This window comes from Mangifera indica, chromosome 16 (assembly GCF_011075055.1).
Source record: "Mangifera indica cultivar Alphonso chromosome 16, CATAS_Mindica_2.1, whole genome shotgun sequence".
NCBI lineage: Eukaryota > Viridiplantae > Streptophyta > Magnoliopsida > Sapindales > Anacardiaceae > Mangifera > Mangifera indica.
In genome coordinates this window covers 8,769,972-8,794,652 of record NC_058152.1, presented here as the reverse complement: position 1 = coordinate 8,794,652, position 24,681 = coordinate 8,769,972, and the positions used below count along the sequence as shown (strand labels likewise).

At 31.9% G+C, this 24,681-nt stretch overlaps 1 protein-coding gene across 1 annotated transcript; it reads left to right on the top strand.

The window, feature by feature from the left end:
- The first annotated feature begins 22,703 nt into the window (after positions 1–22,703).
- On the top strand, positions 22,704–24,343 carry LOC123199663 (U-box domain-containing protein 25-like). Its single transcript, XM_044614696.1, has one exon. It carries the CDS (start codon positions 22,910–22,912, stop codon positions 24,095–24,097), a length of 1,188 nt encoding a protein of 395 aa, XP_044470631.1. The 5' UTR covers positions 22,704–22,909; the 3' UTR covers positions 24,098–24,343.
- Positions 24,344–24,681: the final 338 nt, after the last annotated feature.

Sequence of the window (24,681 nt, the reverse complement as noted above, 5' to 3'; positions counted from 1 at the left end):
TAGCTTGTTCTACAACTATGCAAAAAGTTGTTTGGTTAAGAAGATTTTTTGAGAATTTAGGTGTATAGGATGAAACAGTTCATTTGATTGTCATACATTGTAATAATCAAGTTGTGATAACTTTCACAAAAAATCCCAAATTTCATAATAAAACCAAACATATGGATACTAGATATAACTTTATCAAAAGCATCATTTTGAAGAAGGAAGTGATTGTATGATATATTTCTACACATAATATGGTTGCAATCCTTTAACTAAATTGATTCTGAGAGAAGTATATGTTAAATCTCTTGGTTTGTGAAGAATATGATAGATAAATTGTTAAGTATATATTATACTTATAGCACAACATTGAAAAACCGAAGAATTTAAATTTTTCGTTTTTTGTTTTTATTCACATGTCTGAATTCTTGGTGTTTCTCTATATACACATTATTTTAAAAGCTTAACAAGATCATAATGTCATATAAGTTTGAGATTGACTTACAAGAACAATGGCTTTTAACACACACAGAGGATGCAAAGATGAGACATATTTCTTAAGATTGATGACGTTAAGAGAGCGTATATAGAAGAGAAGAGTTACTTAAGAAATGAATTATTATTATTAAACATGTCACCTTGATGATTAATTAAGATGAGGTCATGAATCGATAAATTTAGCTATGACCGGCTTGGATTCCCTACATCCAAATAACCTGTGAATGTTAAATGTGAGTTCTTAATATATGGTAATACTTGCAAGATTGGATGGATTATTAAGAGCTCCGGTTAGACATTAGATACAACGATTGAACTAAGATTTGTACAGTGTTGGTAATGACATTTGAGAAATACACATTATAACACATGATTCATATCATGTATGCATAAGTAAGATGACAATTTGAAGTAGTGAGAGAATGAATCCTTGCTTCCTTACTGTGTGAGAATTATGAGGATTACATTATATTGGTGCCTTTAGACTCTTTGTTGTTATTTGATATTTACTCTTAATGTTGCTATCTTAGCTTGACACCTATAGCCATACACGAATTGGTCTATAAAACATGACTAGAAAAGCAATTGAGTTTAAATTAAGAATTTCGTGTAGAAGAGAAAAACTTACATATAATGTGTATCCATTGGTCGGTCGATCATGTCACTTGTACGGGAGAATGGACTTGATCATAAATATATAGGAAAATAACATACTAACAAATGAGGAATTAAAGGGAGCTAATGTGATCGATTAAGTCTGGGGTGCTATGAGACTAAAATTTTATCATTTTATTTGGGTTGAAGCGACTATGTTATTTCTAACAGATGTATAGTAAATTAGCTCCCATGTGTAAGTTAGCTTGTAAGATCACATGACATATTTGTCGGTATGAATTACTCTATTATGTGATATTTTTGGATAAAAGTTCTAGTTCAGATCATCCATCATATATGAGTGGGAGATATCAGATCCAATCCACCCATAATGGGTTAACCTGATTCACTATGCTTGAAATGTCATAATAACCCCTGTAATTAAAATTATGTATCTACCCTTGGTAGTTATAGGATAAGAGCTAACAACAACTAGGATTTAAAGTTTAAGATCCCGACTACCTCTTTAATATATAAAAGAAGTTACGTAAAGGAAAAAGAGCTACTTCTTCTCTTCTCCCCTGCAAGAAAACAATACAAAATACACAAACCTAAATTTACAAAATCCAGAAAAGCAAGAAGGTAAATTATGTTGTGGATTGTTATTTAGAATGCTTGGATCATTAAACATCATCAAAGAACATAGGAATTACAATTCAAGTATACATTTTCTTTGATTCTAAAATTATTAATTTTCACTTACAAATCCAATTTAGAGATTAATGAAAAAGAGTTAGCTTCGGTGATCAATTAAAAAATTATGGATGAGATTGCTAATCAAATAGTGAGAGAGGTGTCGGATGAGGAAGAGAAGGATGTCATGTTTAGTATGGATAATGAGAAGGCTCTAGGGTTGGATGGTTTTGGGGTTTATTTTTTCAAGAAAGCTTGGAGTGTTATGGGTAAAGAGGTGATAAAAGTAATTCAAGACTTCTTCAAATCCGGATCTCTTCTAAAAATTATTGCTTTTATTTTTAAATGCCTTAATCCTTCATTTTATAAAGATTATAGGTTAATTTCTTGTTGTAACACCATCTATAAGTGTATTACCAAGATCTGGGCTAATAAACTTAAGGGCATTCTTCATAATTTCCTTAGTAAACCCAAAACAACATTTGTTGAGGGAAGGAAGATTGGGGACAATATTTTGCTTTGTCAAGAACTTATGCATAATTACCATGAAAAGGGGTATAAAACCAAATGGTGTGGCATAAAAGTGGACCTTCTTAAGGCCTAATTGGAATTTTATTTAATGATTCTAAAAATAATTGGCCTCTATTTTTCATTTATTAATTGGATCAAGGAACTTATTTCAACTCCTTCCTTTTCAATTTGCATCAATGGTAAGCTTGAAGCTTTTTTTACAAGTTTTAGAGGGCTTAGACAAGGAGACCCCATGTCTCCTTATTTTTTTGTTATTCCTATGAAGATGTTCTTTAGAATTCTTTGGAAGACATCTTTGAAGAAGAATTTTGAGTTCCATTAGAGATGTAAGAAGAATGTCATAACACATCTTTTTTTGTTAACAATCTTCTTATTTTTTGCAAAGCTAAAATCAAGTTTATCTTGATTATTAAAGAGGCTCTTGAGTCTTTCATAAATGGTCTGAATTGAAAGCCAATAATTCTAAGAGTTGTATTTTTCTTTCCAGGGTTAGGAAGAAGGAAAGGAAGATTATTTTAGAGACTCTTAATATGGAAGAAGGCAAGATTCCTTTTACTTATCCTAGTGTGCCAATGATTTCTTCTAAGCTTTCAAGTAAAGATTATAAGCCTTTAGTAGACAAAATTATTGGGAGAATTTATTCTTGGAAAAGTAAGTTTTTATCTTATGTAGGGCATCTCCTCTTTATCAAGTTGATTTTGTTTAGTATACAAATCTATTAGGCATCTGATGCATATCTAGTTCCCTCTCCAAATTCGGGTCACAAGCAAGCCATAAGCTTCCTAGCAAGCCAAAGATCCATAAAGGTTAGAGTTCAAGCCTTAAACAAGCCTAATCTCTCTTTTAGGTATAACCTCCTTGAATGGGTTTAAGACCCATATGAATAAGCTACTTCTTTAAACCAAATAAAGTCGAAGTGAAACCTCTTTAAGAGTCCAAGCCATCCAAAAGCAACAAGGAAACCCATTGAGCCCCAAAACAATTCAATTTAGTTACTTTTGAACCAAGTGGAATTAGTTGCCAAAGTTAGAGACATAGTCCCTAGATTTAAGGGAAAAGGCAACCACTTTTGTCTCCATGCAAATTAATAAGGCATGACTCAATTAGGGAGTGAATGACTTAGCTTAATTTGAAGAGTTTAGTTTATCTAAATGAGATTTTTTTTTTTTTTGTTAAAATTATGCAAGTATTGCTCCAAGCCCATTTTATATAAAGGCTAGGCATTCCAATGTAAAAGGACTTTTAGGAACTTTGTCATTTTTACTGTAAAAGCTTAAAGCATTTATTCCTCTCAATTCCTTTATCCATTCTCTTATGTTTAGGGAGTGGTGGTAGAGTTCCAAAGTTGGTGGATTTATCCTTTATGCCTTATTATACTTGTGTTCCAATTTGGTGTCATTTTAGTGTATGTGTGTGTGTATTGTTTTTACCTTGTCATGGCAGAGAGTTGCATAAAAAATTATAGAATTGTCACTGTTATTTCTTCCTTTTTTGATTGTCTTGCCTTGCCTTGATCAATATTTGTACAACATTTGATAATATGATAGTTTAATGTGTTATAAATACTTGTGTATGAAGCTTGACTACATTGGAATTGCATTTGAGGCCTAATTTGAAGAAATTATAAAGTAGTGCAATTTGGAGTGAACAATGTTTTCTAGTTCACCCTTTTTAGATTTCTTGCTCATACATGGTGTTTTGCATTAATTTGGTATTAGAGCCTTAGTTGTTTGTATAAGCTAATTGTGATTTTGTTCATTTAGGAATTACTGTTTCTAATCGAAAGTTACTGTTCATCAATAGGTATTATTCACGAAACATAAACTTTGCCTAAAACCAAACCATTTTCTAGCCCAAACACATACTTAAACCTACCTTAACCAAAATTCTCACATGAACACTTCAAACACATTCCCAACCTAATTATCCCCACAACACTAAATACCAACACCTTAAAACCTCAACCCTAACCCATCTATCCATACTCAAACATGGCCTAAAAGAAAGATTCATCAATCTCATCCTTACCCCCTCACCTTGGCAAATTGGCCAAATGAGACTTCAAGGGGAAATCCTAGAACTTAAAAACCAAATGAACCAAGTCTTACAACTCTAGGACTAAATGAGCCAAGTCATGCAATTGCTTAGGGATATGAACTTGAACCAAAATCGCCCACCCCTGCCTCAACCCAACCTTCAACCTATACTAAGAAAGCTTGTTAGATAACACCCTCTTCCTAGACATTATAGAGAGGAATTGGTTATTCATAATGATTCAAGTGAAGAAGAAAAACAAGTTAGGTCCCCAAAAAGACATAAAGATGATGATATGGGACTCAAGCTAAATATTATAAAGTTGCACTAACCTCAAAGGGTTTATGGAATAGTTACACTCAATTGAAAAGGTGTTTGAATACAAAGGTTATTTAGATAAGAAGAAGTACAAAAGGGCTATTTTGAAATTCAAAGACTATGCTTCTTTATGATGGGAAGACTTAAAGAAGCAAAGAGAGAAGAAAAGGAAAAAGAGAGTAAGATTTTGAGAGAAGCTTAAGAAGCTCATAAATAGAAGGTTTCTACCCAAGAAATATAAACAAGACTTGTACCTAAAGTTGCTTACTCTCAAACAAGGTGATAGCAGTGTTGAAAGTTATATAAAAAAGTTTGAAAAATTACTAATGAGAAATAAGTTACTGGAAGTGAAGAAGCAAACCATTACAAGGTTCCATGGGGGTCTTACATAAGATATAGCAAATAGGGTAGAGCTTCAACTTATTATTCATTTAAAGATATGTGTAAGTTAGCCATCAAAGTTGAAAAGCAAAAGAAAGCCATGAAACACACGATCTCCAAGACTTTATCCAAGAGGACTACATACCATAAAAGGTCTTCATCTTACACCAAGGCTAAGTCTTCTACAAAAGATAAGGGCAAGGAAAAAGTTGTAGAAGTAAGTAAAGAGAAGCCTAAATCAGGTAATACAAGCCTTACTAACAAGAAGTGTTTCAAGTGCTATGGTTATGGATACTTCCAAGCCGATTATCCAAATAAAAGAATTTTAACTTTGAGGGAGATACAAGCTATTGAAAACTCACTTCAAGAAGAAGAATAAGAAAAAGAAAATGAAGCCCCTATCCATGAGTTGGTCGTATCCAATGATGAAGAAGAAAAAGTTATTCAATGGATAGATAAAAGAGAAATTTTGGCGATTAGAAGAAATTCGTATGTGAAAAACCTTCCTCATGAAAAAAAAAGTCTAACATTTTCCAATCAAGTTACACCATCAATAGGAATGTATGCTTCTTGATCACTGATAGTGGTAATTATGCTAATGTTGCTTTAACCACATTAGTAGAGAAGCTCAAGTTGCCTTTCATACCACATCCTCAACCTTACAAGCTACAATGGTTGAGCAATGGGATTAGTCTCCAAGTAAATAGGCAAGTCCTTATTTCTTTTTCAATTGGGAAACATTATAATGATGAAGTACTTTGTGATATCATTCACATGGATGCATGCATTTACTACTAAGGAGGTCATGGCAATTTGATAGAAAGGTGAAGTGTGATGGCAAGAAGAATACTTATTCTTTCTGGTTCAAGAATAAAACCATCACTTAAGCCCCCCTTAGTTCACAATAACTTTAAATAGCTTTCAAAGGGAAAAAAGTCAAGAAGGAGAATTTATTTTTGAGTGGTCAACAAGTGGAGATGTTTTTGAATGGTTTAGCTTAATTTGAGGAGTTTAGTTTATCTAAATAAGATGTTTTTTTTGTTAAAATTATGCAAGCATTACCTCCAAGCCCATTTTATATAAAAGTTGGGCATTCCAATGTAAAAGGACTTTTAGGAACTTTGTCATTTTTAGTGTAAAAATTTGAAGCTTTTATTCCTCTCAATTTCTTCATCTATTCTCTTGTGTTTAGGGAGTGGTAGTGGAGTTCCAAGGTTGGTGGATTTATCTTTTATGCCTTGGTTATGCTTGTGTTCCAATTTGGTGTCATTTTATAGTGTGTGTAAGTGTATTGTTTTTCCTTGTCTTGGCAAAGAGTTGCATAAAAAATTACAAAATTACCATTGTCATTTCTTCTATTTTTGATTACCTTACTTTGATCAATATTTGTACAACACTTGATAATATGATAGTTTAATGTGTTATAACTATTTATGTATAAAGCTTGGTTGCATTGGAATTGCATTTGAGGCCTAATTTGAGAAAATTGTAAAGTAGTGCAATTTGGAGTGAACAGTGTTTTCTAGCTCACCCCTTTTGGATTTCTTGCTCATGCATGGTGTTATGCATCAGCATCCTTTTTCCTTATTCCTTCTCAAGTGATCAAGGAAATTGAAGCCATTTTAAAATCCTTTTTTGGGATAGTGTAGGGCTTAATAGGAAAAAGGCTAGAGTTGTTTAAAGAGATCTATTTGCCTAAAAAGGAAGGAGGCCTTAGTCTTTATGGCTACAAAGATTGGAATAAAGTCGCAATTGCTAAACACATTTGGGATATTTGTCATCCGGAGAGCAACTTTTTTTATATTGATTAGATCAAAACCAATAAACTTAATAGAAATAGCATTTGGAGATTAAGGAAGCAAGCTCTCATCCTTGGAATTAGAGGAAAATTAGGAAGTTAAAAAAGTTCATGAAGAGTAGAATAAAGATGATTATTGGTGATGACAACTCTACAATGCTTTGGAAAGACAATTGACACCCTTTGGGACCACTTGTGGAGATATATAGGAGTAGGATAACCCAGGATCTTGACCTTGACTTAAATTGCAAGGTAAACATGATTATTGAAGATAACAATTGCTGTCGACTGAGGTTGAGGAGGACAAGATATGCACATTACTCAAGAGAGGTGAAAAAGCTATTGAACTTTCAACAAACAAGTAAGAAGGATAAGCTTTATTGGATTCCAAACAATAAGGGAAAATTCATGGTTAGTTCAGCTCGGGAAGATTTGAGAGCTAGAGGCAGAGAAGTCCAATAGAGTTGGTTGATTTGGCACAAAAATAACTTTCCCAAGAACTTAATCATTTTGTAGGTGGCAATAAAGCAAAAACTCCCTACAATGGAAAGACTTGCAAAGTTTGGTATGGTCTCCTTAACAACATCTGTTCTTTGTATTGATAGGATCGAAGATGTAAATCATTTGTCTTTTAATTGCCCATTCAGTTGCTTTGTTTGGAATGGTGTGCTTGCAAGAAATGGTAGAAGTTAAAGAAATAGGCCTTGGAAAGACTTTCTTGAGGAAAAAGCGATGGTTTGGAGGAAAAATAACCTCCAAAATCTCATGTCTTGTAGCTACTGTTGGTACGTGTTGTCGTCGACACCCAAATTAAAATCCTAAATTCTTGTAACAAAAATGTAGTAAAGGAAAATAGGGATCGTTCCCGTGAAGAGTTTTAATTATTACGTCATCACAAATCAATCAAAACAAGGAAATAAAATGGGAGTTTTGAATTGAATGCAAATTATAATTAAGAACAATAAATAAAAATTCACCGAAATAATCTAAAACAAATAATCAATTAAACAAACCTTAGTCTATGGTCATATCTACCATTGGAACTACGGTTGATCATCGAAACCAAAAATATCAAATTAATTATTCAAATATTCGTTGTGAGATTAAATTTACCTGTCCTTCCTTATAATTAGTTAACCAAAAACATATATTCCAATTAACCCTTATTAATTAATAATTCGGATACGATCTTGAATTTAATTAAACAATAGCATTACGAATTAGAAAGACCAACGAAGCAAGACAACACAAACGTACGATGTTGCATTTAATCCAGTTGATTATTTTCCTAGGATTTACAGTTTCTGATGCAGCAAACGATAAACCTAGTTACCACTTCGATTAGATGAATTGAATAATTACGGATTCAGCACCTAAACTAGTAGTAGATTATATTAATTGATAAACTAATCATTTGCCTTAGCAATCAACCAACACAATCATAAAAAATAATTCAGAAAGATAATCAATACTCAAATAATTAAAAAGATGCATTAAAAAACAAAAATAAATCTCACAATCATTGTAGTTCCATGGTTTCAGATCCCTTCAATCAAGAGAAAATATTCAGCTACTGTAAACCATATTTTGTTCTTTAATCTCCAATTACAATGATGAATAATTCTCAGCAAAATAAAAATAAAAATATATATATTTTCTCCCTACTAAAATTGGAAATAAAAGTCAATCATAATCTCCTAATCTAACCAAGCAAAGGTGATATATATCTTCCCAAAAAAAAGGAAAAGATATATATTTTAATGTATATCCTTCCTCCAAAAATATTCTTCCTTATCTATCCTCTTTTCTAGCTAATAATTATCTTTTTTCTAGAAAGCAAATCTTGATATTTTGTGGACCTTTGCAGCTGATCTGGAGGTCCAGATTTAATTTCTGAATTCTGCTTATGTCATTTCACTTGCCCATGCCTAGTCAGCCTCACAGAATTTGTAGATTAACAAGTCTGCTCCAATTTTTTATCTTTTTGGCCCAACTTACTCTAAAAATGCTCAAAGCTTCCTAAATGCAAAAAGATAAGTAATTCCATTAGATTGAATTAAAATTTCACACAACATAAGAGAATTAAAAATCAAAATAATAACAATTAATGACGTTATCAAATTCCCCTACACTTATTTTTTGCTCGTCCTCGAGTAAAACAAAAAACAAAAACAAAACAAACACAAAAAGGTTTTATCAATCTCTTTTCTCATGATACCAAAAAGTGTACGTACCTTAGGATTCAAACAAACCAAGACTCAAGCATCAACACACATCATCATCAAACTTCACAAGGAAATATGCGCAAAGACAAATCAAGACAATTGCATTCTAAAGCATGTATAAAGTTTTGGTGAATCTCCTCACGGTTATCATTCATGTGTTTAATGGTTCGATGTTTCGCTCAAATTCTTCCAATGCAAACATTCTACCATAAGCTTGCTTATGCACCAAATCTCCACCACTTAGATTATATACATGCATAAATCAAAAAGACTTTATTTTAGGTTGTAATGGGGCTTTGGGTGAAGGTGAGAATTAATGGATACAAAAGGTTAAAGCCATGAACATTAACAAAACATTTGAACATATAGAGGGAACAAAAATGTAAAGGTAAAACCATCACATTCACCACATTTCTTTGCTACTTGCTATTGCCTTTCTCTTTTTTTTTTTCTTCTGTTTTTTTTTTTGAATAACTAAAAGAATTGGATAGTAAAAAAAATAACATAAAACAGTAACAATAACAGTTCTTCATACCAACTCTTTTTCATAATCTCTTCCTATGCATTTAAGTCCCCTTTTCCCCTACACTTAAAAATTTTCAAGATAGCAAATTTACCAAGCAACAAAATTTAGTTTAAATGCCCTACTAATTTTCATGGTTGGGTGAGGATTTTTTACTTGAAGGCTTGGGTTTGTAATATGGTTTTAGCACAAAGAATTAAGGGTTTTGTAAGGCTCAAGGGGCTAACTAGGGAAATTAAAATAGGTTGGCTTTTTAAGCTAAAGGTTTTAAATAAGAATGCCTTTATCATTTTCATGCATGCATATTTTAATTCAGTCTCAAAACGGTTCAAAGCAAGTTCTAGAGATATATTCACATGGGAGAATATCACTCATCAAAGAAAACATAGATTGATATGTATGTTTCAATCCTTTTCGGCTCAAAACTCATAGGTTAAATCAATTCACCTCAACTTCAAACAAAACTCTAGCACTCAATTATCAAAATTTGTTTAAGTGCATACCCCTAGTTAATCTAATAAATCAGTGTACATTGCTCTCATATTTAATCAGCTAAATCTCAAGGCATGCATACAAATTAATTCATTCAAAATGAAATTAATGGAACTGTTTGGTTGACTAAAAAAAAATAGGGGAGAATACACTAGCTACCATATCAATGAAAAACATAAACAAAAACCAACTTTAACCAGCAATGAACAACAACAAAGACAGAACAAAGCGAAAAATAAGGCCTATCTAGAAGAAGCATAACACAAAGAAGGCAAAAAAAAAAAAAACAGACAGAAAACATAACAGGTAAACAGAACAGAATAAAAACATAACAGAAGGACAAAACATAAGAATAGATCAGAAAAAAAAAATAAAAGATAGGTAAACAAAATAAAACACAAGTACAACCTCCCCCACACTTAAACCAAACATTGTCCTCAATGTTTAAACAAAACAGAATATAATGAGAACTGAAATTTAAAAGAAAAAGAAAAGGAAACTTCTCTAGGTTTGTGGAAAGGGAGTAACAGACAACATCATAGAGAGTTGCCATTGACGAAAGATGCTTCAGGTTCTAGTGATGGCTCTATTATAAGGGGTTTCTGATAGGTCGATTTTGCTGGTCTTTGATGTTGTGAGCAGGTTCTAACTATGGTGTTACAGAATGAGTACAGGGGCTACTAGGGCTTAAGTGGAGAGAAAGTATAGTTTGACGGTATTGGCAAATTTGATTTCATGTAACCCAGCATTATACTTACATTTAAGCATATGGGCCCCTTTATGTTTAACAGAATAACAAAGCAAAAGCTGGGCTTTGACAGAAACACATGACCCAGTTCTAGAACACCAAAATACAAATTTCTCCTCCATGAACATTTACAGAAGGCTACTGAACCTAGCAGAAGGAAAAGATGATTAAACAGTAACATAAAAATAAATTAAAACGAACCTAATCGAAAATCATAAAATAATTGCTACTTAAACATCCAAAAATCCTAAAACTAAAATTGAAACACATAAACCAAAATTAAAAACAAATGTCTAGAAAAATTAAAATTGAAGCATTAATTAAAGTAAGATTGAAATCTTGGGTTGCCTCCCAAGTAGTGCCTTTGTTTACAGTCGTCGACTCGATGTAATACCTTCGTCTATTTATCCATGTAGGCAGGATTTCTCAGCTTCACTTCTTCAACATTTTTAGCTTGTATTCCTTCGTAAAACAGTTTGAGTCTGTGGCCATTAACTTTAAATAATTTCGATGTCGCTAAGCTCTGAATCTCTACTGCACCATAAGGAAAAACGTTAGTAACAACAAAAGGTCCAATCCAATGAGAACGTAATTTACCTGGAAACAATCGAAGTCTTGAATGATAAAGGAGAACTTTTTGGTCAAGTGAAAATTCTTTTCTAGAAATCATTTTGTCATGAAATGCTTTTGTTTTCTCCTTATAAATTCTAGAACTCTCGTAAGCATCATTGCGAATTTCTTCTAATTCTTGTAACTATAATTTCCTATGTTCACCACTCTCATCCAACTTCATATTGCATTGCTTAACAACCCAATATGCTTTATGCTTTAATTCAACTAGAAGATGGCAGGCTTTACCAAATACTAACCTATATGGCGACATGCCAATTGGCGTTTTGTATGATGTTCTATATGCCTATAGCGTAAACTCCAATCCTTTCTTGTTGGACCAACTGTTTTCTCAATGATAGATTTAATTTCTCGATTCGAAACCTCAACCTATTCGTTGGTTTATGGATGGTATGTTGTAGCAATCTTGTGTGTCATACTATATTTTTTTAGCAGCGCCTCCACTGTTCGGTTACAAAAATGTTTCCCTTGATTGCTAATTAGAGCCTTTGGAATGTCGAACCTGCTGAATATGTTAGATTTAAGAAAACCTGAAACAATTTTAGAGTCATCAGTTCAGGTAGCTTTCACTTCTATCTACTTCGAGACATACTCAACCGCTAATAAAATATAAACATAACCAAATGAAGATGGAAAAGGCCCCATGAAATCAATACCTCAAACATCAAAAATTTCACAAACTAAAATAAGAGTTTGAGGCATTTCATTTTTCTGTGAAATATTACCTGTTTTCTGACAGCGTTCACAAGATTTGTAAAAAGAGTATGTGTCTTGAAATAAAGTTGGCCAGAAAAATCCATAATCCAGAATTTTTCTTGTTATCCTTTTGGCTCCAAAATAGCTTCCACAAGCATACGAATGATGGAAGGTAATAATAAAGGAAATTTTAGTTTCAAGTACGCACCTTCTTATAACTTGATCAGTGCAATGTTTTCACAAATACAGATCATCCCATATGTAATATTTTGCATCATTTTTCAGTTTGTCTTTTTGAGCCTTAGATAAATCAGCTGGCAGTATATTAGTAACCAAATAATTTACAATGTTTGCGTACTAGGGCAACCTGCATTTTGCTGAAAATAACTGCTCATCAGGAAATTGTTCCTATAGATTCAGCTCTATTTTTATATGAACCAAGCGACTTAAATGGTCAACAACATGATTCTCTTGTCTAACTTTATCCTTGGTCTCTAGGTCAAATTCACTCAGTAGAAGAATTCATCTTATAAGTCTTGGTTTTGCCTTCTTCTTTGTTATCAAATATCTAAGGGTTGCATGATTAGAATAAATAACCACTTTAATATCCAATAAATAAGAACGAAATTTTTCTAATGCAAAAACAAGAGCCAAGAGTTATTTTTCAGTGGTTTAATAATTTTTCTATACATCATTTAAGGTCATCGAGGCATAATATATAACATGTGACACCCTTCTAACTCGTTAACCCAAAATAGCTCCTACGACGTAATCACTTGCATCACACATTATTTCAAATAGGAGACTCCAATCAGGTGGCTGGATTATTGGTATAGAAGTCAGCAGCTGCTTTAACTTGTCAAATGCATTTTTACACCCTTCATCAAACTCAAAAACCACATCCTTTTGTAGCAACTTACACAATGGCAATGTAATACGCCAAAAGTCTTTAATAAAGCGTCGGTAAAAATCTACATGGCCAAGGAAAGAACAGACTTCCCACACACTAGCGGGGTAAGGTAAAGATTGAATAATATCAATTTTAGCCTTATCTACCTCTATACCCTTAGCTGAAACTACATGCCCCAAAACTATACTTTGCTTAACCATAAAATGACATTTTTCAAAATTTAGAACAAGGTTAGTTTCAATGCATCTTTGTAAAACAAATGCGAGATTATGCAAACAATTATCAAATGAATCCCCATGAACAGTAAAATCATCCATAAAAATTTTTATAATATGCTCAACATAATCTGAAAATATGCTAACCATACACCTTTGAAAAGTGGCCAGCACATTACAAGCTCCAAATGGCATTCATCAATATGCAAAGGTTCCAAATGGGCATGTGAAAGTCATCTTCTCCTGATCTTCTGGAGTAATTGTAATATGAAAATAACCCGAAAAGTCATCTAGAAAACAGTAGTAAGCTCGACTAGCTAGCATTTCCAACATTTGATCAATAAACAGTAATAGAAAATGATCTTTACGGGTTACAACATTTAATTTCCCATAATCTATACAAACCCGCCACCATTTTGAACTCGAGTGGGTACCAATTCATTATTTTGATTTTTTACCACTGTGATGCCAGTCTTCTTCGGTACAACTTGAACAGGGTTGATCCATTCGTTGTCTGAAATTGGATAAATTACTCCCCACTTGAAGCAACTTCAAAATTTCTTTCTTTACCATTTCCATCATTGACGGGTTCAGCCTCTTTTGTGGGTGTCGAATTGGTTTAGCTCCCTCTTCAAGAAGAATTTGATGCATGCAGGTAGAGGGACTGATTCTTTTAATATTAGCAATGGTCCATCCTGTGGTTGTTTTGTGCTTCTTCAGAATCTACACCAATTTTTCTTCTTGCTGCTCATTTAACTTGCTAGAAATGATCACTGGTAAGGTCTCCCCATCTCTAAGGAACACATATTTGAGGTGATTGGGAAGAGGTTTTAGCTCTAGCTCTGGTGCCTACAAAACAGAAGGTACCAGTTTTTCATTAGGCACTAGTAGCTCAATATAAGATACATTACCTGTATTTTTCAATTCCACAAACTTATTCATTTCTGCCATTGTAGTCTGCACATCTGAATTTAATTTAAATTCATCTCTTTCTTTTAAAATATTTCCATGGTTAGCCATTTTCAACTTATCATCACCATCAAGTTCAAAAATATTTTGTGCTAGACAATCAATTAAATCAACTAAATACATATGAAAATCCACATTAGGATATTTCATAACATCATAAATATTAAATTAGACAGCTTCACCATCAAATTCCATGGTCAGTGTGCCTTTATGAACATCAATTTTCGTTTTAGTTGTTTTCAAAAAGGGTCTTCCTAGCAAAATAGATGCAGATTAGTCATTATTTTTCATGTCAAAAACATAAAAATCAACTAGAAAAATTAATTTATCGTTAATCTGAACAAGAACATCTTTAATTAACCCCTTAGGATATGCATTCGATCTATCGACCAACTGAATAACTACATCATTTTTTTCTAAAGGTCCAAGATTAAGAGCAGAATAAATGGAATATGACATTATATTAATAGATACTCCTAAATCTAACATGGCCTTTTCAATTTTAGTGTCACCTATTGTGCAAGGGATGTAAAACATACTTGGATCTTTGCATTTTTCAGGAAGACTTTTTCAAATTATGGCTGAAACATTTTCTCCTACCCTTATTTTTTCACATCTTTTGAGTCTTTGCTTCCTTTTCAATGTACACAGTTTTTTCAAAAATTTAGCATAGCGAGGCACTTGTTTGATTGCATCAAAAAGTGGGATATTGACTTCACACTTTCGAAAGGTCTCATATAAATCTGCATTACATTTGTAGTTCAATTTTAAAGTTTCAGAAAAAGGAAGAGTAGGTTTATATTCGCTGAAAGAAGGATTTTTACCTGTCACTGCATTTTCAGAAGAATTATTTTCTGCTACCACTTCTTCTCTGTTTTCTACTTACTGCGTTGGTGCAAGTGGTGCTTTAATTGACATCTTCAGTTTTTTCCACTTCTCAACACTATTGCACTAGCATTCTCCTTTGGGTTCACCATAGTTTGTGACGGTAATTTGCTTGAATTCTATGTTTCAAGCCTACTGATTGTAGTAGCCATCTGACTCACTTGATTGTAGTAGCCTCCAGATTTTGAATGCTGGTTCTGATTTCCTGTTGAAATTTTATAGTGTTAGTAGCCAAAGTTTTAACAATATCTTCAAGAGATGTACCCGAATCAGAATTTTGAGTTGGTTGTTGTTGTCTAGGAATATAAGGCTGCTAGTATAGCTGAAAGTTCTTCGAAAGCTGATTAGCATGTGCATTCCTATAACGAAGATTAGGATGATCTCTCCAACCTGAGTTATAAGTATTCGAATAAGGATTATAATTCTGATTTCGCTGCTGTTGTCCTAGAAATCCACCTATTGCATTAGCGTTTGTTCAAAGCAATCCTCCTAAAGTGTTGGGTACATATCAGTTGGATACCCCCCTCCCCCCATTGAACAAATTCTGTAAACTTTTGTTGTCTCTATTTTTCCTACAGCCATTTGACATACAAGAGTAGTTAGATCATCAAGTCGTCTTTCAAGAAAAGAGACATTTACCTCATTGACACGCCGAGACGAATGGTTCGATCTATTTCCAAATTATTGTGAATTCGACGCCATGTTGCAATTAAATTTCAGGTTGCTTCAAGTGTTTTGTCAGTCAATGCTCCACCACTCGCTACATCAATCATATTTCTATCATTTGATAAAAGTCCTTCGTAGAAATATTGAATAAGTAACTGGTCACCAATTTGGTGATGTGGACAGAAAGCACATAGTTTTTTAAAGCGCTCACAATATTCGTATAAAGACTTTCCACTATGTTGCCTAATGCCGTAGATTTCTTTCCTTATGCTAGCAGCTCTTGATGCTAGAAAAACTTTCTCAAGAAATAGTTTTTTCATTTCATGCCAAGTGGTGATACTTCCAGCAGGTAGGTAATACAACCAATCTTGCGCATCATCTTTCAAAGAAAACGAAAAAGCTCTCATCTTGATTTGTTCTTCGGTTACTCTATTCGGTTTCATACCTGTGCACACCATATGAAATTCCTTTAAATGTTTATGAGGATCTTTATCTGCGGAGCCACAAAAAATAGGTAAAAGATAGATCAATCCAGATTTTAATTCAAATGTAGTATTAACATCTAAATTAGGAAAAGTAATGCAGTGTGGTTGTTGATTCAAATCTAGAGCAGCAAGCTCTCTTAAAGTCTGATTTTCAGCCATGTTTTCCTCTATTTCGCAAGCAGATTTGTGTGCTTGCAGTCTCTTTTTTGCTTCTTTTCTCAGCTTATTTGCAGTCTTTGCAATCTCTAGATCATATTGTAAATTAACTTATTTCGAAGATCGCGTAACGAACATACAAAGTAAAAACTCCTCAGGCAACAACGCCAAATTTTGGTACGTGTTATCGTCGACACCCAAATTAAAATCCTAAAATTCTATAACAAAAATATAGTAAAGGAAAGCAAGGATCGTTCCCTCGAAGAGTTTTAATTATTACATCGTCACAAATCAATCAAAACAAGGAAATAAAAGGGGGGTTTTGAATTGAATGCAAATTATAATTAAAAACAATAAATAAAAATTCAGCGAAATAATCTAAAACAAATAATCAATTAAACAAACTTTGGTCTACGGTCACATCCACCATTGGAACTATGATTGATCATCTAAACCAAAAATATCAAATTAATTATTCAAATATTTGTTGTGGTATTAAATTTACCTGTCATTCCTTATGATTAGTTAACCAAAAACATGTATTCCAATTAACCCTTATTGATTAATAATTCAGATACGATCTCAAATTTAATTAAATAATAACATTACGAATTAGAAAGACCAACGAAGCAAGACAACACAAATGTACGACGTTGCATTTGATCCAGTTGATTATTTTCCTAGGATTTACAGTTTTTGACGTAGCAAACGATAAACCTAGTTGCCACTTCGATTAGATAGATTGAACAATTACGGATTCAGCACCTAAACTAGCAGTAGATTATATTAATTGATAAACTAATCGTGCGCCTTAGCAATCAACCAACACAATCATGAAAAATAATTCAGAACGATAATCAATACTCGAATAATTAAAAAGATGCATTAAAGAACAAAAATAAATCTCACAATCATTGTAGTTCTATGGTTTCAAATCCCTTCAACCAAGAGAAAATATTCAGCCACTGTAAACCATATTTTGTTCTCTAATCTCCAATTACAATGATGAATAATTCTTAGCAAAATAAAAACAAAAGTATATATATTTTCTCCCTACTAAAATCTGGAAATAAAAGTCAATCATAATCTCCTAATCCAACCAAGCAAAGGTGATATATATCTTCCCAAAAAAAAAGAAAAAATATATATTTTAATGTATATCCTTCCTCCAAAAATATTATTCTTTATCTATATCAATTAATCTTTTTTTCCAGCTAATAATTGTCCCTTTTCTAGAAGCAAATCTTGATATTTTACGGACCTTTGCAACTGATCTGGACGTCTAGATTTAATTTCTGAATTCTACTTTTGTCATTTCACGTGCCCACGCCTAGTTAGCCTCACAAAATTTGTAGATTAACAGGTCTGCTCTAATTTTTCATTTTTTTAGCCTAACTACTCAAAAAATGCTCAAAGCTTCCTAAATGTAAAAAGATAAGTAATTTCATTAGATTGAATTAAATTTCCACACAACATAAGAAAATTAGAAATCAAAATAATAACAATTAACGACGTTATCAACTGTGTATGAAATATGAAGAGAAAGAAACAAGCGTTGCTTCACTAATTCTTCCATGTCAAAGGAAATGATCATCAAGAAAATTATAAGAGAGTGCAACCACAAGGGTACTGAGTTCCAAAGCATGAAGAAATCAAAGAGGAATGAGAGGACTGCCATATGGTGGGGACTATCAAGGTGCATTTTTAAACAAAATCCAAGATGAAAGTCTTGGAGATGGTTGAAGTTGTTCAACTCCTTTCCTCTAACTTGTGGGTTCTTCTATAGGTGTTTGTATTTTGTAATCAACCTAAGGAAAAAGAGTTTAAAGTTAAGATGGTTATTATGAGTAGGCGTGTAAAGAAAGGTATTTTTGGGTTAGGAGAGAAAAGGTTGTGTTTTTGGGTTTTTTGTTGTGCGCTGAGGGGTTTGTCCCATAAGCGATTTGTTTTCGTTGTTCCTCTCCCACTTTTATTAAGCTAACTTGCTTGTTCTCAAACCCTTGTGGTCCTTTTGCTTTGTTAATAATAGTAACTTACTTAGCAAAAAAAACAAGAGAGAGAGAGAAGAAAAAAATGCAACTTAACAACAAAGCATCATTAGATTATCATTCTTTTATAATATATTTTTATTAATACTGATATTAAAGACGTAAACATTCTGATTATTATATTAATTCACGATAAAAATATTGTATCTCATATTTTCTTCTTCTTCTTTTTATTTATTTTTCAATACATTATAACAAACATAAGAAAGTTTTTTAACTATCTAATTGCTACTATTACTTATTTTGAGCAAGGCTAATAATTATGTACATTATTTAATGAGGAGAAATTGCATTAACATAACCGAAACGTACAAATGCATGGAAAACACTAATATCTCTTGTAATTTGGTATTAATGCATTAATATTCAATTAAAAACTAAGTTACCTAACCCTATTTATCCCAACTTTATCCAAATTCAACCTACCACAACAGGCATTAGTTAATTAAGATTAACTGATTTATCAATTAGTGAAATTTGCTTAATGGATTTATGCATATTGACTATCCATTAAAGAATTATTAATTAGTTCTAGATTAACACTAGTCTTTCTTCTAATTTGGTATTGCCACACAGGCCTAACCCCTAGTGAAGCACCTGCAGCACCTAAATTCGCTTTCCATAGATTTTTTACATTTTTTTATTTGCTATCGACCCATTTACTTTTACTTTATTAGTTAATTAGTTATATTATATTGAGCCTAAGTCACCTTTGGTTAATAAATTAAACAACCCACCTCAAATTAAACTTAAGAGCATTATTTTTAAAGTCGTAGGTTTAATAGTTGCAGAGTTATTTTCATTTGTTAATGCATAAATTATAGCACAAATTTGCAGTTTTTGAATTAATACATTTTAAATGGATGTGGTTCAACATGATTTGAAAATGACGCACCATATAAACAATCTTGTTAATCAAATATATCAGTCCAAATTATTAAAATTAATAAAATTATGTTTATACATCTTTTAAATATATAATTAAGTATACGAACAAGTTTTTATATAATTTAGTAATTTTAAATTAAAGATAAAATAATATATAAATTAAATAATAATACATCATTTATATATTCAATTATATATTTAAAATATAGGAGCAAAGGACAATTTCCCGCCCAAGGTTTAATGAAAGGACAAATTTTCATCCATTAACTTTCAAAAACCTAAATATCCACCCATTTACTGTTATGAATAGGGGTAAAATTGTTATTTCATAAAAAATAAAAATAATTTATTTCCCCCTAAGTTTATAAATCTGTTTCCTCCCATGAAGGTTTTAAAAATCACCTTTTCCCCTTAGGATTTTGAAACTATCACCAAAGACGGCAGAGTTCATTGTCTCCTGTCGCGTTCTCTCTCCCTTCCAACTTCTCTCTTCCTCTTGGTCTAAAACCCTAAATCTTGGTCGAAAATCGTTGACGTTAGACGTTATTTTCAGATAATCCATTGCCCGACAGATCTTCAACAACATCGCTTCCAATTGTCATCTTCGTGGTCTTTTCATAATCACGTCTTCCTCATGGAGGCTAGAGGGAGCGTCGATAAATGGATGGTCGGTCGGAGAATATCGTCAAAGAAGGAATGAAACCCTAGGGGGGAAATGGCAATTTTTCAAACTTTGAGTGGGAAAAAAACGTAATAGTATTTTATTTTTTTAATTTGTTTAGTTAAATGACAATTTTACCCTTATTCATAACAGTAAATGGGTTGATATTTGGGTTTTTAAAAGTTAATGGGTGGGAAATTGTCCTTTGGCCCTAAAATATATTCTTATTCCATTACTATTATTTAATACCCTATGCAAATTCAAACTTTAATTACTCTAATTAATAATGAAGGCTTTATTAAAAGCTTTGATTTATTTTGTAATTTCACACAAGCATTTTTTATTTAAATTATGTAATAATAAGTTAAAAAAACTATGACTTATAAATAGATTATAATCTTATTTGTTAACTATGTGAGATTTAATATAATATTTTTATTTACTTGTAAAAAGACAAAAAAATATATCATAAAAATGATCAAAGATGATAAAACCAGGAACAGGGTTATCAGGAAGTTTTGAAATAACATTAAAAAATTTCTCCTCTTTCAGAAACCAATAATAAAAGTTTGAGGAATCTTCATCATAACTTTGACATTCTAACCAATTACTATCCTTATAAAAGAAATACACAAATATTAAACTTCAATGAAAATATTAATCTAATATTGAAAGTTCCAGAGGTTACGTGCAAATAGCAAATTTTTAGTGAATTTATTTAATTTTATTTTCATGGCCAGGATCTTAATTAATTTACTAATCATCATTAACATTTATTTATTATAATGATTAAGTAGGGCATTGAATAGTTCACATGGCAGACAGGAAAGTGTTGAAAGGCCAAAATTTCTTCCTATTAATTAATTTTCTTTTCTTTGTTTTGTCTTCTTCTCTTCTCTGACTTGAGTCATAGATCTTCCAATTTGTTCATGCCAAAATTATCAATTGTTTTGAGGGGCATTTAAGTTTGCTTTTATTGCTTATTCTTTTGATAGAGAAAAACACACTAAAATAAAAGGAACCAATGATATCAAAGTTTTTTTATTTTTTTACTTCCAAAGTTGTTTTTTTCCCTCCCTGTAAAATTGTAAAATTATGTGGATATAATTATATAATAATATATTATTTAAATATTCAATTAAGTGTTTATATATAAAAGAGTGTATGTAATATTGTTTGCCCCCATATTTTGGGTTTAAAGGAATCCTACAAAGATAAAAAATTCTTAAATAGCTATAAACTCTTTTATTTCAAAAATGTTAATACTATATACTTTAGATATACATTAAAAATACAAAATTTAGAGAAATCAAGATGCTTGTATCCAAGAACGAGTAAACTGGTTTTCATGTTTTGATAATTGAGTTTAATTTTGGAACTCCAAGGATTATATACATGTAATTATATGAATATAAATATTTAGGTAATTATGTACATGTAATTTTGTGAATTAAATATTTAGGCAGTCAAAAGTAATAGCTAAGAGCCATTTAAATTAACTATTGATTATTTACATTTGGAAATAAATTCAGATTCAAATTTATATAAAAATTTGGATAAATAAGTGATGTATATTTGAATAAAATTCCATTATGACTTGATCATAAAATTTGTTCAAACCTTTCTTATAAGTGGTAGGCCATCCACCAAATTCTAATTAAACAAAAGTAGTTTTGTAGTTTACCCAAAATTCAAAAGTAAAAAATGAATGTTGGTCAATACATATCATAAACTAGCCACTTTATTAGAAATTTGGGGTACTATTATATTTTGGTAATTTAGAACTCTTCTTACTTTTTACAAAATTTTGCCATATGATTTGAGTCATATCATCTTGATTTAGTTTTGATTTCTTTTTTTTTTTAAGAATATTATTTCTCTTATTTATATCGAATAGAACTCTTTCATGTAAAACTTATTTGATTTAAAAAGAGAGAATCATATGAGTTTATGAAATTATGTGCTAATAATACATTATTATTTCGATAATATAATATTACTTTTAGAAAATTGTTAAGCTCATCTTGAACCTTGTGATTCAAACTTCACAACATCATTAATAATTTATTTCTCACGTCATGTTATTGATTCTATTATTCTTCTCTTAAAAGTTTAAAAAATAAAACTCAAATAGTTTAAACTTAAATAGTTATATATCTGCATATAGTTTTTTTCTTTTTATACATTTGTTAAAAGTTCAGTGACTAAGAGTGAAAAACAATTCTAAAATATGAACAAAAAAAATTTTCAACGTTTATTTTTTTTTCTTGAGAAATGCCTATATCCTTCATTCTTTTTATATGTGTAAAAGATAAAATTTAAGTATATTTTATCATAATATAAATTTGTAATTTTAATTATGTCAGAAGTCAGTACAATTTTCTTTAGTTTTGGTACGTGGATCAAGAGTTAATATAATTTTTTACATGTATATCTGAGAGTGAATACAATTTATTTTATTTGTATATACAATTTTAAATACATAATTAAATATTCATATAATATATACTTTAACTTTAAAAAAAAAATTCTTCGGCAAATAGTGTTTGATGCTCATCTTTCTTTTTCTCTGGTTTGGTGAGTCAATTTGACTTGATTGATAAATTTAAGACGAAGATGAAGGGACCTTTCACACAATTATTCTTTATTATTAGTTGCAGTTCTTACATTTTTCATGGATAAGGCCCCATTTTCCCTCTCTTTCTATTGTTTCTACATTGTTGTTCTCTTCCGATTCCTCTCTCTTCTCACTCTCTTTCCCATGTGTTTCTCTGTCATTCTGAACTCCTTCACCTTCTCTCTTTATTCCTCCCATTTCAGTCCCATGTAATTAACTTTCTCCAATACTTTCACTTTGTGTCATTCTTTCACCTTTCCTCAATGGAGGAAGCTCAACAAATGGCCATTCCCCACTTGTTTAGATGCCCAATAAGTCTCGACTTGATCACAGATCCGGTGACTCTTTGTACAGGCCAAACTTACGACCGATCCAGCATCGAAAAATGGTTGGCGGCTGGTAATCTTACTTGTCCTGTAACAATGCAGAAACTTCACGATCCTTCCTTTGTTCCTAATCACACTCTCCGCCATTTAATCCGTCAATGGCTTCTAATGGGTGGTCGCCATTTTGATCCTGATTACTTGACAAAAGCTGATATTTTCTCTCCGCTGAAACACAATCTTGAATCTCAGGAAACCACCATGAAAACCAAGCTTAAAACTCTTGAAACTGCCAATCTTCTTCTCGTCAAAGAACCCTCTTGTTTGCTCCAACTGGGCTTCTTGCCTTTACTTCTCAATCAGCTTTTCGGAAAAGCTGAATCTGGACTCTCCCAGGACCATACAATGTTTTTCCAGGAATCACTTTTGTGTGTTTCCAGGCTGCTTCTTCCAGGGCAATTTAAGTGCTTAAACATTCTGATTGAAGACTCCAAATTGGAGAATTTTATCTCTTTGTTTGAGAGAGGCAATGGCAAGATCAAGAGAAGTTTGTGCCATTTAATAGATTTAATTTCATCATCTCCGGAAACAAAAAGCCTTTGTTCTCAGCTCGGAAAAAGCCACAGGATTTTGGCTGTTATTATGTTGCTAATTCTCCAGGATTCTGAATTGTCCGACCCTGGAATCCAGGCCTTATCAGGACTATGCTCCCTGGAATCGAACCGCGAAAGCATAATTCGTTCAGGAGCCATAAACGGGCTCATAATGTACATTCTGAAAGCCGAGAGAAGGCGAAAGAGCTTGGCGGCAATGGCGATGTCCAGAGTTGAACAACTTTTGGCGTTGGAGAGTGCGAAAGAGGGAGTTTTGAAGCATCCGAATGGCGTTGGCGCTCTGGTGAAGATGGTTTTCAGAGTATCGGATCATGAAGGAAGTGAAAGTGCTGTGAATTCATTGATGATTTTGTGTTGTGATTCGTTGGAGGTTAGAGAAGAAGCCATTGGAGGTGGGGTTTTGAGTCAATTGTTGCTTCTTTTACAGAGCCAGTGCGGTAATAGGACCAAGACCAAGGCAAGAATGTTGCTCAAAATGCTTAGATCCAAGTGGGCCGAAGAGCGAAAGCATTGATCTAAACTCTCCTGAACGTTTATAGATCTTTGAAATATGCAAATATTAATGAATTCATGTTTTATGAACCATCGATCGCAAACTTATATTAAGAGCATCTTTTCTAGTTTTGTGGGTTTTAAAGTTCCAGGGAAATTCAATACTGTAACAAGAGAAATCATTGCTGTCTAAGATAAGTTTGAGGATGATACTGTTGAATCTCTCTGACAATTAAATGATCAATAAATATTGAGAAAATTTAATAAATTTTGTTTGGTCGATAATATTATTGAACTAAAATCATGGTATTGCTTTTAAAACATACGTTAATGTGTTTGTTCTCTATTTAATTTTGATGAAATCATTAAATGAGTTTTACCTCAAAATTATCTTAAAACACACCAGTCACCCACGAACTTATCTCAAAATTTGAAACAGAATATTGTAAATATTATAATAGTAAAAAATCTTCCATCTCCTTTTTTTTTTTTTCATTTGAAAAAAAGATTTTTAATTTATAAAATCCTTATTCCTTAATTTGAATCAACAAAAAAATTGATATTGTATTATCAAATATCAAATTTACATCACTCAAAGACATTCAT

Bases quoted from the DNA above. Each gene is read 5' to 3' on its own strand.
- LOC123199663 (XM_044614696.1), top strand. From the start codon at position 22,910: ATGGAGGAAGCTCAACAAATGGCCATTCCCCACTTGTTTAGATGCCCA.